At 28.1% G+C, this 16,379-nt stretch overlaps 3 protein-coding genes across 13 annotated transcripts; 1 reads left to right on the top strand and 2 right to left on the bottom strand.

The window, feature by feature from the left end:
• Positions 1 to 286: 286 nt before the first annotated feature.
• Positions 287 to 9,856, bottom strand: LOC117602109 (mediator of RNA polymerase II transcription subunit 29). 7 transcript variants are annotated; one of them, XR_004580881.2, is made up of 7 exons: positions 9,273 to 9,855; positions 8,052 to 9,194; positions 7,826 to 7,959; positions 6,601 to 7,753; positions 6,432 to 6,527; positions 6,183 to 6,370; positions 3,839 to 6,105 (listed from the first exon to the last, which is right to left on the bottom strand). XR_004580881.2 is itself a non-coding variant. In XM_076691646.1 (6 exons), the coding sequence occupies exons 1-6, from the start codon at positions 9,366 to 9,368 to the stop codon at positions 1,600 to 1,602; spliced, it is 2,781 nt and encodes a 926-aa protein (XP_076547761.1). In that variant the 5' UTR covers positions 9,369 to 9,856; the 3' UTR covers positions 1,461 to 1,599. The 7 variants fall into 7 exon arrangements, 3 of the variants coding, with proteins under 3 accessions (XP_076547762.1, XP_076547761.1, XP_034175564.2); XM_076691646.1 differs by lacking the exons at positions 3,839 to 6,105; positions 6,183 to 6,370 and adding an exon at positions 1,461 to 1,758 and having other exon boundaries at positions 9,273 to 9,856; XM_034319673.2 differs by having other exon boundaries at positions 3,839 to 6,370.
• SMC2 (structural maintenance of chromosomes 2) lies at positions 2,273 to 6,595 on the top strand. Its single transcript, XM_034319656.2, has 4 exons — positions 2,273 to 2,547; positions 2,632 to 3,054; positions 3,126 to 3,404; positions 3,471 to 6,595. Exons 1-4 carry the CDS (start codon positions 2,380 to 2,382, stop codon positions 6,132 to 6,134), a joined length of 3,534 nt encoding a protein of 1,177 aa, XP_034175547.2. The 5' UTR covers positions 2,273 to 2,379; the 3' UTR covers positions 6,135 to 6,595.
• A 126-nt stretch (positions 9,857 to 9,982) lies between the features above and the next one.
• Positions 9,983 to 16,324, bottom strand: LOC117602107 (uncharacterized). Of its 5 annotated transcripts, none has more exons than XM_076691642.1 (17): positions 15,971 to 16,324; positions 14,741 to 14,798; positions 14,442 to 14,632; positions 14,245 to 14,385; positions 14,036 to 14,170; positions 13,780 to 13,970; positions 13,570 to 13,708; positions 13,377 to 13,496; positions 13,169 to 13,308; positions 12,894 to 13,092; positions 12,650 to 12,813; positions 12,438 to 12,591; positions 11,264 to 12,355; positions 11,040 to 11,195; positions 10,678 to 10,975; positions 10,411 to 10,604; positions 9,984 to 10,349 (listed from the first exon to the last, which is right to left on the bottom strand). In XM_076691642.1, exons 2-17 carry the CDS (start codon positions 14,787 to 14,789, stop codon positions 10,209 to 10,211), a joined length of 3,504 nt encoding a protein of 1,167 aa, XP_076547757.1. In that variant the 5' UTR covers positions 14,790 to 14,798; positions 15,971 to 16,324; the 3' UTR covers positions 9,984 to 10,208. The 5 variants fall into 5 exon arrangements, with proteins under 5 accessions (XP_076547756.1, XP_076547757.1, XP_076547760.1 ...); XM_076691644.1 differs by having other exon boundaries at positions 9,985 to 10,349; positions 14,689 to 14,798; XM_076691641.1 differs by having other exon boundaries at positions 9,983 to 10,349; positions 14,741 to 16,288.
• Positions 16,325 to 16,379: the final 55 nt, after the last annotated feature.

Genomic DNA, 16,379 nt, shown 5'->3' on the forward strand with positions numbered 1-16,379 from the left:
CGAACTGAATGCGCGCTGAGTATCGTAACTTGACCTACGTGCTAACGCGGTGTCTCTGTACGTTCCTGCGCAGCTGCTTCCCCCACTACCCATTGACTACGCTGTAAGAAATTAGTCCACCCAATCGTGATAGAACTTTCAGTTAAAAGATCATTGAAAATACCTGTGTAAAAAAATCAAGGAGGCCCTTGTGGTCATCGATTCGGCGGCAAATAACTTTTACGCAGCTTCGATATTCCAAAATTCGTTGTGGAAACACGACGCGGAGTAACACCAGAATCAACGAGAGGGCGTCCCCGGCTGCCATATTTAGAAGTAGACGTTACCATATTAGGGAAAGTTTGCCAAATATGGTGAACAGAGGTGGTCCTTCCTTTTCAAATGATCACTCGGCGCGCCGCGACAAAACACCAATCCAACTGACAGTAGCGCTTCCTGCACGCCTCTCCTCCCTCCCTCTTTTACCGGTATATCCTTCCTATTTCTACGTGCTTGCTAAAACATACGGCTGATAAGCGGCTCTCTGTGTTAGGCCGCTTTTTTTCTTACTGTATTTAAATTTTCCTCGTTTTATGAACATTTGTTTACATTTATATTGGTATATCTCGTTTTAACAGAGTACGAATTGATTGAGAGATAGCTAAAAGAAAAATATGTTTCAATTTGTACAAATAATGAGTGAAATATTTCACTAATTAGGTGTTCATAATTATATCGGTGCATCGATTACAGTTTCTATGTTAGAAACCACGTTTTAATATTTGTAACGAAATAGTAATGTAGAATATAATAAAAATTGTATGGAATAAATTTATGAACTTTGTAAGTAATAAATTGGCTCATTAACATTTCCTTGCATTTCTGTCAAGACTTTATGCTCTAAACAATAAAGTATACAGATTACACACACTTAGTACTTGCTTTAACAAACTGAAAAATAAAAACAATACTTCAGACATGAACATATTTATATATTCTTATAATCACTCAAAATATAAAAAAATATAAATTTATTCATAATGTAATAATATTATTAGAATTTTTTGTAGTATATACAAAATCAAATGTGTATATTAAATACTTAATTACATAAATAAAGGTGAAATATTCTTACCTTTAGTCTTATTGCTTACAGTCTCATTTAATAATGTAATAAAAGTAATGTACTATACAAGAAAAATAAATTATTCACCAGATGCTATTGAATGAGCTGCAGAAACTAAGGTATCATGAATTTCACGAACATATGCAACTTGTGCTCTTACAGTCATCAAGAATTGAGGATAAGTTAAAGCAGGTCCTTCTTGAGCACTAACAGTATCAGTACGGGTTGGTATGACAGCCACTGGTAGGTATCTTAAAGAACTGGAATTCTGTGATAAACATTCTATAGAGGTCTTTAAATGTAATTCTATTTGATCACAAATAGAATAAAATTCTTCCATATTTTTATTGAAACGGTGATCAGGTTGGTCAATGCCCTTTAGTGATCCAACATCTACTAAACTATTTTGGTGCAGTGTATGTGCTGCAGTTTTAAGGGCTATAGCTAATGATTCTCTTAATGGACCAATTAATGATTTAACTTTAGAAATATTGTCAAGTTTTTCTTGTGTTTGTTGTTGCTGTTGCTGTTGTTGTTGCTGCTGAACCTGCTGTTGTTGCGTCTGCTGTGGATTTTGAGGATTTACAGGTTGAGTCATTTGTCCTACTCCCATTGTTCCTGGTTGTTGAATAGGAGGGATGTTCATACTGATTCTAATAACATAATAATTACGTTATGACATTTCGCTATAACCTTATAATTATCTCAACGTTATTACCATTGCAATTAACATTAATTTTTCATAGGTTTTAAAATATTTGTTACCCTAATACAAAAAGTTGTTGAAATAATAATCTTACCTATACCCTTGCAACGTATTTAAAAAAATGGGTAACACTTCGAAAATTTAAATACGTTTTTTGATGTTGACTGGAATTCAAATGGTATGCGCAACAACCTAACCTAATCTAACCCAACCCAACCTAAATCAAATGGTATTTCTACTAGGAATTTTAGTAAAGATCTAGTTATTATATTTTATTAAAATATATTTTTGTGTTAAAAAATTATGATTGATTTCGTTCAAAATTACTCACTTTCAACGAAGCTGAAAGAGTAAAAATGAATATTTAGAAATAAACACAAGAACTTAAATAAAAAAGAAGTTTCCACCCTTTAATACTCGCCTCCACTCTATATTTTCTAGAATAATGGATTATACTGGATTATACTGGTCAATGCCAAGAATTTGAATTTGTTTTAGGTGGCTTGGGTGCATTCGCGTGTTTTAGATGTATAATTATAATTAAGTCTGTAATTAATTCAAGTTTAAGATGTACATTAAGTCTATGGTATTGGAGGGATTTAAGTCATATGGACAAAGAATAGAAATAAATGGTTTCGATAAAGAATTTAATGCAATCACAGGATTTAATGGTAGCGGGAAATCAAATATCCTGGATGGAATATGCTTTGTTTTGGGTATTACAAATCTTGGCCAGGTATAGATTTGCTTGCTGTAATTATTATTTTTCATTAATATATCACGTGTTCTACAAAAAATCTGTTACCTTTATTTATTACAGGTACGTGCAGCATCATTACAAGATTTAGTTTACAAATCTGGCCAAGCAGGTATTAAGAAAGCCAGTGTTACTATAACGTTTGACAATAGAGATAGAAATTCATCTCCTATGGGATATGAACATCATGAAGAAATTACTGTCACAAGGCAGGTTATAATTGGTGGCAAAAATAAATTTTTAATCAATGGATCTAATGTACCAAATAAGCGTGTACACGACATGTTTTGTTCTGTTCAATTAAATGTAAACAATCCTCATTTTTTAATAATGCAAGGAAGAATTACAAAAGTTTTGAATATGAAACCTGTTGAAATTTTGTCTATGATAGAAGAGGCTGCAGGTACACGAATGTATGAAAACAAGAAAGAAGCTGCTTTGAAAACTATTGAAAAGAAGGACAGTAAATTGAGGGAAATAAATGATGTATGTTCTATTTTTTGAATTTACTCATTTAACTTTATGGTGTGTAAATTAATCGATGACTTTTATTTTAGATTTTGAACGAAGAAATAGGTCCAAAGTTAGCAAAGTTGAAAGAGGAAAAAACACAATATGTAGAATATCAACGTGTAGAAAGAGAATTAGAACACTGTAAAAGAATTTGTCTTGCTTGGCGCTATGTTACAGCCTTAAATGAAAGTGAAAAAGCAGAAAAAAGTGTACAAATTGTTATAGATCAAATAGAACAAAAAAAGAAAAGTATCATGACTGGTGAAAAAGAACTTAAAAATATTGAGAAAGAATTTGATGAAGCAGCAAAAAAGAAGGATGTAGTATGTATATTAATTGGAAACATAAATATTCCGTATATTTTTTTAAAACTATTTTGTTTCTTTTAGGAAGCAGGAGGTCAATTAGAAGTTTTAGAGAAAGAGTTAAAAGATGCAGAAAAAATTCACTGTAAATTAACAGCTGAAAATAATAGTAATAAAGAAAGTATTAAGGCTGCAGAAAAGGCAGTAGAGCAACTAAAGGCTAATATAATCGAGGATGAAAATGCTCTTACATTGAAACAGACAGAATATGCTAAAGTTGAAGGATTATTCAAAAACTTAAAAGAAATGGATGAACAGGATTGTAATGCAGTACTGATTGCACAAGAAAAATTCCAAAAAGTCAGTTCTGGTTTACTACAAAGTGAAGATGGTGAAAATGCAACCTTAGAACAGCAATTAATAACTGCTAAACAAAATATGACAAAAGCACAGACACAGCATAAACAATGTGAAATGACGTTACATCTTTGTAAAGAGCGACTAGAAAAGAAGAAAACAGATATGAAAAACACTGGAGATCAACATAAAAAATATAGTAAAGATCTTGAGAATAAAGAGAAAGAAGTGAAAAATTTGGAAAATGAATTAAAAAAATTAAATTACGAAGACGGATATGTAGAACAACTAAAAGAACAAAGAAATGTATTGAGAAATGAAATAAGAGTATTGCAAGAAAAAGTAGATCATTTTGAATCACAGTATCCTAGAATCAGATTTGAATATAAAAAGCCTGAACCTAATTTTGATAACAGATCTGTGAAAGGAGTTGTATGTAAATTAATTACCATTAAAGATAGAAGAGCAGCATATGCTTTAGATATTGCTGCAGGAGCAAGGCTATATAATATAATAGTAGACACAGAAATTAATGGCAAGAAACTACTTCAACATGGTCAACTGGAACAACGTGTTACTATTATTCCATTGAATAAAGTAAATGGAAGACCAATGGATAATCAGATAATTCATCTGGCACAGAAGATAGGTGGTGTAGAAAATGTTCAGCCAGCGCTATCTCTTATAGATTCTCCCCAAGAAATTAAATCAGCTATGAATTGGATATTTGGGCAGATATTTATTTGCAAAGACATTGACATTGCTAGAAAAATTGCATTTCATGAGAATATAAAAAAGAAGTGTATCACTTTAGAAGGAGATGTTGTGGATCCTGCTGGTACTTTATCAGGTGGTGCACAACTAAAGACAGGATCGGTTCTTTTAAAATTAGAAGAGCTGAAAACTATTCAAAACGAATTAAATGATAAACGACAGACTCTTCAAAATATTGAGAACACTCTGGCAAACATAAATAGTATCGCAGAAAAATACATGTCATTAAAACAATTATACGATCTTCGAAATTGTGAAATCAGTACGATAAAGCAAAAATTAGAACAGACAGAATATTATACTATAAAACATGAAATTGATTCTTTGGAAAAGGATATTGAGGATTTGTTACAAAAGATGGAAGTAGCAAAACAAGTTGAAAAAGAAAATAGTAAACGCGCTAAAGAATTAGAGCACCAGTTGAAAGATGCATCGAGTATTCTTGAGAAACAATTAAATCAAGCCAAAAATGAACTAGAAAAATTAAAGAAAAAAGCTGAAAATAGTCGTAAAGAGTGGCAAAAGCGGGAACAAGAGGCAGAAACACTTAAACTAGAAATCACAGAATTACAAAAAGGTATTGAAACTGGAAAGGAACAGTTAGTGATATCGGAAGAAAAATTGAATGTACTACGAGAAAAAGCAACTGCGTTAAATCAACAGTTAGATGAAGCGGATAATAATATAAAACGTATACAATCTGAAATAAAAGAAAAGAAAAATATTATCAACAAGCAAAACGCTTATATGCAAAAGCTTATCGATAGGAAGGAAGAAATATTAAAAGAAAGTAAAGAAGCAGAATTAGATATTAAAACGTTAAATCATGAAATTAATTCAATTCAAAAGACTGCTACAGATTGTAAACAAAAAGTAGTAGAACTTGAACGAAAATACGAGTGGATTGAACAGGATAAGATTTATTTTGGAAAAGCAGGTGGTATTTACGATTTTGAAGTTAATAAACCTAATGAAATGGAACAGATGGTACATCATTTACAGACTACGCACGACAAATTAAGTCGAAATATTAATACTCGGGCTATTAGTCTTTTAGATAAAGAGGAAGAGCAATATAATCAAATGATAAAAAGGAAAAAAATAGTTGAAAACGATAAAAGAAAAATATTAGAAACAATTAAACATCTAGATGAAAAGAAAAAAGAGACATTACTTAAAGCTTGGAAACAAGTAAACAAAGATTTTGGATCGATATTTAGTAGTTTGTTACCTGGAGCTGATGCAAAATTACAGCCTCCCGAAAATCAATCAGTTATCGATGGTTTAGAAATAAAAATTGCATTTTCTGGTGTCTGGAAAGAATCATTAGGAGAATTATCAGGAGGACAAAGGTCTTTGGTAGCTTTATCCTTGATTTTGGCTATGCTCTTATTTAATCCTGCGCCTCTTTACATTTTGGATGAAGTTGACGCCGCCTTGGATCTTTCTCATACAGAGAACATTGGATTAATGTTGAAAAGACATTTTAAACGTTCACAGTTTATTGTTGTATCATTAAAGGATGGAATGTTTAACAACGCTAACGTAATATTTACAACTAGATTTGTTGATGGAATGTCGACAGTATCTAGAAGTGAAAGAACAGGAAGAAAATAAATATAAAATTAAAACAGTAGAAACCAATCTCACTCAATTGTAACCTACATAAGTTTATTTATGACTTCGCTTCAGAATCTTTGGAACACTAATATATTCCATTAAAATGGAATACACATAAAACTTTTATACCCTTAAAGAGTATTTACCAAACTTGACCAGTTAAAATCTTTAAAGAATGGATGTTGTTTTATTTCGGGTATTGTCATTCTATCATTTGATTCATACTTTAGTATCTGAAAATTTGTATGGTTTAACATAGATTGTTTTTTTAATTAATATGACTTAGAAACTTACATTATGTAGCAAAGATTTTGCATTTTCTGTAAGCTTTCCAGGAATGTTAAGTATGGAATGTGGTTGAAATATACCTGGGTGTTTCTCTTGAAATTTCTGCAATAAAAAAATCATAGATGTATAATATTTTTACAACTATTAATAAAATTTTATCTTTATTTCTACATACATTGCCAACTATTAATTCATATAAAATAACCCCAAAGCTCCAAATGTCTGTAGCTGGAGTAAGAGGAGTTATAGGTGAAAATGTATATAATTCAGGAGCCGAGTACGGATATTTGTATTTCAACAGATCTACGTCGTGACGAGGTATAAAGTACGTTAATTGCACGTGCCCATTATCATCGAGTAATATGTTATCGGGTTTTAAATCGAAAATTATAACTTTTTGTTGATGCAATGCTTCCAGTGCTAGAAGTATTTCAGCAGCCCAAAGACGGATTACATTTTCTGGTATTGCCCAAAGCTCTTGTTCATTATCCTCAATGTTGTTTTTTGTTGAGTCCATCAATAACGTCATGTCGTTATATTGCATTTGTTGATCATCTGGTATGAAATAATTATCTATTTCAGTTTTGTTACAGATCTCCATTGATTTGTTTAATTCACATTGTTTTGTAACAATATCAGTGCAATTATAGTCTACTGTAAACTGTGTATCGACCGGTTTTGAATTATCTGTCGAAGAATCATTTGGCCTTCTATCAAAACTGTTGCTTAAAGATGATTTATTGGTATTACATTGACTTTTGGAATTTTTAATATTATATAGTGTTGAATAATTCGAAGTTATCACACTTTTTTCAGGTATTTCTTCCTTCGTGAACTTTTCATCATTTATATCGTCAATTTTTAATGAGACATCATTAACATCTAGTACTTCGTTACAGTTTTTAGATCGATGTACATTGTTTTTTAGATTTAATAATGAGGTATTACCTTGATGGTTAATCAAACCATCTGATTCGCGTATTCGATTTACGACGGAATTACTTTCTTGTAAAGTTGCATTGACCGACTGCAATAATATTTGTGCTTTTTCTAATAATCGGGTAGTAGATACATCACTATATTCTTCATATTTTTCATCTATCGTTACCGAGTGTACTTCCATTTGTACTTGTGGATTTGTACTTATAAAGTTCGAACTCTTCTTTACATTACTGTCTTTAACTTCATTTTGTATGCCACTTTTTCTTAAAATAATGTTATCATCAATAGCTTCTTCAACAGTATTTTCCATAATTATTTTATTACAATTTTTATTATTATTATTAGTATTGTAATGTGATGTTATAAAGTCCCATAATTTTCCGCGACTATAACAGAATTAAATGATTATATTTTAAATAATCTTACTAAATAATTACATAATTATTTCTAATAATTACCTCAGATGCTGTAAAATCAGAAATATCGTAGTTTCTGTCTCAACACAGGCGTGTAAACGTACCATGTATGGTATTTGACCACGTAATATGTAGTCACTTATACTTCCTTTATTTGTAGATAATTTTTCTATAGTCTGAAATCATTAAAGTATATTTATTTAAATTTTAATTTTAATTCAAGGACATCGTAATATCACAAAAACTATAATCAATATTCTGTACGAACTTTTACAATGTTGAGGCAGTTTAGGCGAACATCTTTTACAAGCATCACTGATTTCATAATTTTTAGAACTTTATAATATTGAAGCTCTGACACAGGTTTATTCAGTAATGAAACATTACAATTTAAATATCTGTTATAAAGCTTTTCTGCACGTTCTAGATATTTTGATATTTTTTCTTTTATTACTTCCGCCCTTACTTTATTTGAATCAGACTCAACGCCCGATTGCAGACTAGAAATTCCCATTTTGTACTGAGTAAATGCTTCTTCATATTCGGTAAGATCTTCGTGTCTAAAAGCTGCACTCATATGTGCAGCTGCAACTAAAATATATTGTGAAGATTCTGGCCATGTCTGTGGTAGATCAGTACCATCGTGTGCTATTATCGAAAAATTTAATTCTTCAACAGCATTATCAACTGTAATGTTACTACTTGATGTTTGAACAATTATAGAATCCTTTTCATTCTTAATATTATGATTTTTATCTTTGTACAAATTGTTATTTTTATTAAAAACTAATTGATTATCCTCTAATTTAGATGTAATTTTATTTAAACTATCATCTTTAACATGAAAATTATTACATGTATTTTCTTTTATAGATTTTTCATTCTCAGTTTTATATGTTAAATCATTCAATTCTGGAAATTGTTCTTTAGATTTATATATTTCTTGAGATTGATTCATTTCATCCTTAGGGATAGATGGATTAATTAATGAAGCTTGAATACTTTTAGGTTGAAGAATATTTTGAGAAACAATATCATTAGGAGGCACAGAATTTATATAAGTATTATGATCATCCTCTGCTGATGTATCAGAGCTAAGAGATTGTGAACAATCATTTAAATAATAATCCGCATGACTAGTTTCAAAGAATTTTATGAAAATATCACTAGAATATAAGTACGAATGTCTTCCTATAAATTCTAAAAACTTTAATGCACATTCCCTTCTTTCTTCGATAACTTCTGTTTCAAATCTGCCAAAAAATTTTGGCTTTGGAAATGATGGGAAAGGTTCTTTAATTTGAAATCTTGAGCACAGAACATGTAATTCTGAATGAAGTTTCTTGAAATCATTATAACGTTTCCATACAGATACTTTAGAAATTTCTTCGTGAGAACTTTTTAAAAATACCTGAAAAATAATTGAAAATATTAATTGTAACTATTTGTAATATACGTATAATAAAAAATATAATTTACTGTATCATACCACAGATGTAACTTTGTAAATAGTAAACCCTTTCTTGTGCCGTGTTGTTTCCGGAATAATAAAACGCCTCACCCATTTATCTTTCGTGGGTGCCATCGTTTATCTACCGTTTTCGACTATAAAAGCAGAAGCTCGATAAATTTATTACTTTATCGTTTTAATTTGCGTGTTTTTGTCATCGTAGTTTTATATATCTAACTTTTTTCTCCGTTTACGAGGCATGTATATTGCAACTGATTAGTTGTCAATTAGCGTTGTTTGTACGTACTTGCACTGAACAGTTTAATATATCTACTATTACAGTTACCTGTTAATGACACATGTATCTTCACATACTTTTTATTAAAATCATGTAAGTCCTACTTGTTTCAAGTCATAGTAGATAAATGTCAAATGTGCGTTTTATTCGTTGAACCTTTTTTAAATAGACTTATACGAAAATCAAAATTAACCGTGTTAGAAAGACATTATTACGATTTCATATTACTATTATTTTTGTTATTTATATATTACAATAGAGCGATTGAGAAAATTTATGAATAATTAACTCTTTTCCTTCGCCACCTGAGTGGAACTGCGCGTGCGATTGCACGTCATGCAGTCATGTTATGGACTATTACCACAGTATAGTAGTCGTTTATTCAACTAGCGCCACCTATCGGGGTACCGAGGAAACTATTTGTCGAGTAGTTTCCACGGTTTCTGGATAGATGGCGCTAGTGCCAATTTATGGCGGTCCATTTAAAATACAAGTTTGTCAAAGAACTGTTTCAATAATTTTCTCGGTGGTTTGAGCCATTTTTCTAGAGTCGAGTTTCTACGCAGCTTACTTATGTACTTATGTACATAAACGATAGTTTATGAAACTCTTCAATCACCATTTATTGAATATTAGTATGAAAAATACAAATAATACATAATCTTCTTCATATTTATTCAAATTTCTTCAATTTCTTTTATCTCAAAATTTGGAATAATTATTTTATCTTTATTTATCTCTATGTATAAAGGATTTCCTTCAATTGTTATTTCTTCTAAATTTTTCAATAATAATAAATACCGTATTTCAACTTCATTCTGAAGAATAACATCGTATATTAATGATCTTATTATGTGATATGTATTCTTCTTTACTTACTGTTAAACAATTATGAGCAACATAAAGTTTCTCTAATTTTGTTAATGGTTTTGCAAATTCTAAGGATTTTATCTTGTTATTCTCAAGGGACAAAAGCTTTAAATTGTCATTCTCAATAAAATGATCAATGTTTAGCATTTCAATTTCATTATGATCCAAAATTAAAGATTCCAAAGTAGAACACTGAGTTACTTCTAAATATTTTAGATAAGTACATTATGGTTGAAAGCTAAATAATAAAATATAATCTAATATTTGAGACATTACCATTAATATTTTGAAGATAATTATTGTTTAAAAATAAATGTTTAATTACTGGTAATATTTGCTTTGTAATATTCATCACTGATTTAATGTAATTATGATCTAATAATAAAGTATATAATTTTGGAAATGTACAGTTAGTTTTCTCACAATTATTTCCATTAAATGATTCAAGACAATTGTAGCTTAAACATAATGTGTGTAAATATTGAAAAGAATGAAGACCCCATAAATAAGTTATTTGATTTTTACTGAGATCTAAGCTCTCTAAATATGGTAAACATTCAGAAGAAAGATCCACCTATTAAAATATCATAAAATAAATATTATATGTAATTTATAAAATTTTATAATGAGCAGCATACCTTTGATAAAGAACAACCAACCAGACTCAATTGTGTAATATTAATTAGCCGATCAGGTTTATATATTCCATTTAGCACATATTTATCTAATTTGTTGCCAAATATGTATCTTGCTTCAGAGATATCTATATTTTGTACAGATTCTCCAGAAATATACTACTAAAAAATTATATCATTGATAGTAATTATATAAAATAAAATAATACTTGAAATATTTTACTTACTTCAACATTGCTCAAGTGAAATATAATAAACTTTTTATATAATGTATCTGCATTTATTGGATTGTTGCAAAGATCTATAATATATAACATTTTCCATGATTTAACATTATCTATTTGCACGAGGCTTTCTATTTCATTATTCCCACAATAAAACTCTTGTAATGTGTGAAATGATCCCATTGCTTCTAGGTTTGTGATTAAATTATTAGTTAAATCCAGGTATTTTAATGTTGGAAAATTTTGTTGAGTGAAGACATCCAATACAGAAATAAAATTACTCCCAAGATTAAGTTTAATTAAATTTTTCAAAGGCTTTACTACAGGAAATGTTATTAATAAACAACATGTAGCACAAAACTCTTGAATATTCACTCCATTTTGTAAAATATTGTATACTGTAAAGCAATCTTTTGATATGTGAATATATTTGGCTCGATTAAAAGCTTTCTTTTCTTTTAGTTTCACTTGTCCTCTTATACCTTGTTTTAAAAACATTACTTTATTACGTCGTTTGTTGCTCAGCTTACACATATTAAATGCACATGGGAAATAATATGTGGATAAATCAAGATCTTCACATTTAATTTCATTAATAAACTGTAACTTTGGCAAATATATGTGTATTAAATATTCAGCTACTTCTGGGTCAATAATGTCTTTAAAAGGATTGTTAAATATATTCAATTTAGATATGTTGGGTATAAGAGCTGTAAAAACTTGAATGCTTTGAAAGCAATGTATTAAACAATTCCATGATATATCCAATTCCTGCAATGTGGGTAAAATTTCTTTAACATGTATGATTTGTATGTTATTGAAACTAATATTTAATGTTATCACGTTCTTCATAAAGCTTGAATTTGGGAATTCAATTAATTGATTAAATGAAATATCAAGTTCTCTTAAGTTAGGTAAATCCAAATCCATATCAATTGAATTTATCTTCTGTCCACAAATACATATTTTTCTGAGATTATGTAACTGCACTCTTTCATTAATATTAATATATTGTGCAATATTAAAATTAGATAAGCATACATGCAGAAATTCATTTACTGTAGGTGGTATAACCGAACTTTCATATTTGTCTTCCTATAAATCAAGTTATACAGTTTTTATTACACATGAAGCTTATCTACTAATAGTTAAATTGCGATAATAAAAAAATAATTACATTTGTTGATTCATTCAATATGTATTCATATTCTATAACAAACATGGGATTTCTGATATCTGCATTTGTTAATTTAAACACCTGGCAAATTTCACTTGAATCATTCCAATAATTTGCATACTTCATATGCAAATAGTTATTAGCACTATCTGTTCTGTATAAAGACATTACATTTTATATTTGAAAATTATTAAAATTGACATCGTTATTACTTTATAGAAGAACTGAAAATTGGTGTCTGTATAAGTATACAAACGCGTCGTTTTTCACAGACATTATATAAATTTAATATATTTTTATCTTCGTTAGTTGAAAATATTTTATTCAACCAATCACAATCTGCCACTGCCAAACAATTAGTTACCATTAATTCTTTCTGTCAAGTAAAAGATATTTGTAACATCTTTCTCTGTGTTGTAAAATTATATAACTTAATAAATACTATTATGTGAATACTTTAATAAGTAAATCAGTCTTAAAGAAATTAAAAGGCCATTTTTGGATATTTGTTACCCCAGGTGATATTAAAATTTTTAAAATAGTACTGCATTCATCTGACTGTAAATCTTCATTTTTCCAATTACTAAACTGATCAATTTCTTTATTACACACTTTTACTACTTTATGTAATTTTAAACCTGTTATGCCTATGCCACTATAAATGACGAAAGTTATTAAAATTTTGTTATTTAAATAATATGTTATTAATATAAGAAATATGTGTTGCATACCCTTTTATAACTGAACACAGTGATTCTTCTAAAAACCGTTTGCATAATTGAGTAATTGTGTTTTCAGGAAATGCATTGTATTCAATAAAACTTAAATTTCCACAGTACTTCATATTAGTAAGTAACTGCTGCTGCAAAATCTAATAAATAAATAAACAAGATTATATTATAGTACATAATTATTTCTAAAAAATGCTGGAAAATATACTCTAAGTTGCATGTTTGCCATTTCTTTCATTTGTACAAGTTGCTTTTTATTTGACTCCATTTTTAGCATTATATGTTGCAATTCTTCGTATGTTTCATTTTTAGAATAATTTTGAATCTTCTATGCAATAAATAGAAAGTGATTAACACGAGTTATGTTAAACAAAAATTCATTAAATTGAAGTATTATATACTTTATTTATTTTATTTGTATAAAGTTGATTTTTGAAATGAAGCATTTCTTTCTCATGTTCTTTATATTTCTGTTTTAATAAACTTAAGTGTGCATTTAATTGCTTATAAAATAATACATTATGATAAGCTAATTGCCTCCTAAAAATAAAAATTTAATCATTAATTTTCATAAAATTATATTATATGTTGATAGGAAATGTTATAAATACTTGAAAAAATGATTGATACAATATCTTTCTTTCTCACATATATTGTAATGATCTAGCTTTTTAATACGTGGAACATAATGGATAACATATATACGATAATTGCAAAGTGTTACCAAAGGACAATCTCCATATAATGGATCCCCAAATACTAATGAATTTAGTTTTTGAAGTCGTGATAGATTCTGTACATCCTTGCAGTTAAAAAATCGATATTATTTTTCGTAATATTGTAAATATTTACTCAGCTATGACATACCTTCATAGTACACAAATAATTTCCTGCCAAGTTCAAATAATGTAATTCAGACTTCTTCCAAGAAATTTTATTTATTCTTTCTAATTTGTTATTGGCCAAATTAAGCTCTTGCAATAAAATTAATTTATCAATATTCTGTTCAAATTAATATGATAAAATAAATTTTAATTAATATATGCATCAAAAAATTAGAAACAAACTAAGAGTACCTTCAGTTCGTATATATCATTTCCTGACAAGAATAAAGTAGTTAAATTTGTACAAGCTTCTAGATTTGGTATAGAAGGTAGTTCATTGGAATATAAATAAAGTTTTCTCAGTAAACAATTCTCTTTAAAAGCTGGTATATCCTAAACGAATATAACATTACAATAATTCATTCATTAAATCCAAATTATATTGTTACCTTAATTCCACATTCAACAATCCATAATTCTTGTAACTGAATTAATTCCGAAATTGCATTCAGAAAGGTAATATTCCTTTGACCAATTATTACTAATGTTTGAATATTTTGCTTTGTGAATAACAACTTTTCAAAGGATGTAATTGTAGAATAAAATAAATGCAATTCACGCTTATTATTGATTTTCTTTCCTGCAAAGAAATTGATTTATTAAAAATAATTAGAACTAATTTATTTGGTTTAATACCTTTGGTATTTATAAGATTATCCATTATTAATTCGCCATTAAAAATTCTTATTTTTAATTGCAACTGTTTTGAGCTTCACCTTTTTTGCCTTCCAGCACATGTTGCTTTCCTTTAAATTTTAAACAAAAAGAAGTATAACTGGATTTTAATTAAAACTAAAACTTATTATTACTGAACTTTTTAAGTTGTGTAAACGTTAAATAACAATTCTCATATATACATAAATATGTATATCAAAAAAGAAAATGGAAAATTTTATTATTTTACGTTACACGTTCATTTTTTTATTCAATACTCGGTATTATGTAATTGCTACACAATTCTCGTGTCGGTATAGACAAAAAAAAATATATAAATATATACACATAACGTTTTAAATATCATACCACATGTAAATATTACAAAATGTATCGTTTTATATTAATAACAATTAAACCATTTATTGGAACAGCATTTAATCTAAGTGCTAAAATTTAAATACTTATATTACATTAAACAAAGTCAGTCCTAATGCTTACATTATAAATGATACATTTATAAATGTGATGTGATTATTATAATTGTTGTGTAAAACTTAGGCATTTAAATGTGATATATTTTAACACTATTGAAATTTACAAAAAGAAAATATATATACCCGTTTAAAATGCTTAAGCAATATATTTTTTAAGCATCACCTAAAAACGCCAGTAATTTGTTTGATAGATTATCAACAATGAGATTTATATACATTATCATTGTAATAATTTAATATAATACCTCAAAGCCATTGGCTCATAAATACGTAATTTTTTCTAAGGTTTATAAATAATATGATTGTGTTGTAAACTACTTAAAATACGTTAATAATAGGAACTTGTTATTCGATTGCAATAAGCTTTTAGGATATTATAAATTTCATTGAATTCATAATCATTACAGATATAACACTGACTATGCTAATAAAATTGTTAATAAACATGAACAAAAATATATATAACAGAATTTTATTTATGAATCATTAGCTCCGAGGTGTATATTATTAATAAAGAGGATGATACATTACAGAAATTCCTATGTTTTAATATGTTTCATGTTACTACAGTCAAGCATCTAATGCAATGAGATATATTTAAAATACTGTATTCGTTTAAGTTTCTAATATTTTCGTAATTTATATTGAATATCGTATATAATTTGTATGAATGTACAAAAAAATTCAATTTTCTGTAACTAAACATCCATTGACAATTTTTTTTTTATTATGAATTTAAAAAAGTTTTTTTAATTATATTTACTTACCTTCTTGTATAAAGTTGGTCAAAGAGACTTGTGCAAAAGTTTACTCCATATTCTCATCTACATAATGTAGACTACATGTTATTTACTATTGAGCATTTGGTCTAATATCGTTTTTAAACTTTTATGTTAAAATTGTATATGCATGATATTCTGTTTGCTAAATTAATAAGTATCTAAACAAAGAATGTTCATTTTTCATATTTAGCCTAATTTAAAGATCAACTCTTGTATTTTTAGGCCTATAAACACTATAAGTTACATTCTTGATTTTAATTACTTATACCATTATATTTAATTTATTTAATTACAAGCACAAAAAGAAATTAAACGATATTTGTTTTAAAAAAAAGAAATCACATAATGTTCTTCAAAAAGTATAAATATATTAAATACTATATTGAACTGAAGA

This window comes from Osmia lignaria, chromosome 13 (assembly GCF_051020975.1).
Source record: "Osmia lignaria lignaria isolate PbOS001 chromosome 13, iyOsmLign1, whole genome shotgun sequence".
Classification (NCBI taxonomy): Eukaryota; Metazoa; Arthropoda; class Insecta; order Hymenoptera; family Megachilidae; genus Osmia; species Osmia lignaria.

Excerpts from the sequence above, each read along its gene's own strand:
- SMC2 (XM_034319656.2), top strand. The coding sequence starts at position 2,380 with ATGTACATTAAGTCTATGGTATTGGAGGGATTTAAGTCATATGGACAA. Across the intron at positions 2,548-2,631 it reads GTATTACAAATCTTGGCCAG|GTACGTGCAGCATCATTACA; the intron begins GTATAGATTTGC and ends TATTTATTACAG. Across the intron at positions 3,055-3,125 it reads AATTGAGGGAAATAAATGAT|ATTTTGAACGAAGAAATAGG; the intron begins GTATGTTCTATT and ends CTTTTATTTTAG.
- LOC117602109 (XM_076691646.1), bottom strand. The coding sequence starts at position 9,368 with ATGGCACCCACGAAAGATAAATGGGTGAGGCGTTTTATTATTCCGGAA. Across the intron at positions 7,960-8,051 it reads ACTGCCTCAACATTGTAAAA|ACTATAGAAAAATTATCTAC; the intron begins GTTCGTACAGAA and ends TAATGATTTCAG. Across the intron at positions 6,528-6,600 it reads ATGAATTAATAGTTGGCAAT|AAATTTCAAGAGAAACACCC; the intron begins GTATGTAGAAAT and ends TTTTTATTGCAG.
- LOC117602107 (XM_076691641.1), bottom strand. The coding sequence starts at position 14,789 with ATGTGCTGGAAGGCAAAAAAGGTGAAGCTCAAAACAGTTGCAATTAAA. Across the intron at positions 10,976-11,039 it reads TTGGTTGTTCTTTATCAAAG|GTGGATCTTTCTTCTGAATG; the intron begins GTATGCTGCTCA and ends ATATTTTAATAG. Across the intron at positions 10,350-10,410 it reads TTGCTCATAATTGTTTAACA|AATGAAGTTGAAATACGGTA; the intron begins GTAAGTAAAGAA and ends GTTATTCTTCAG.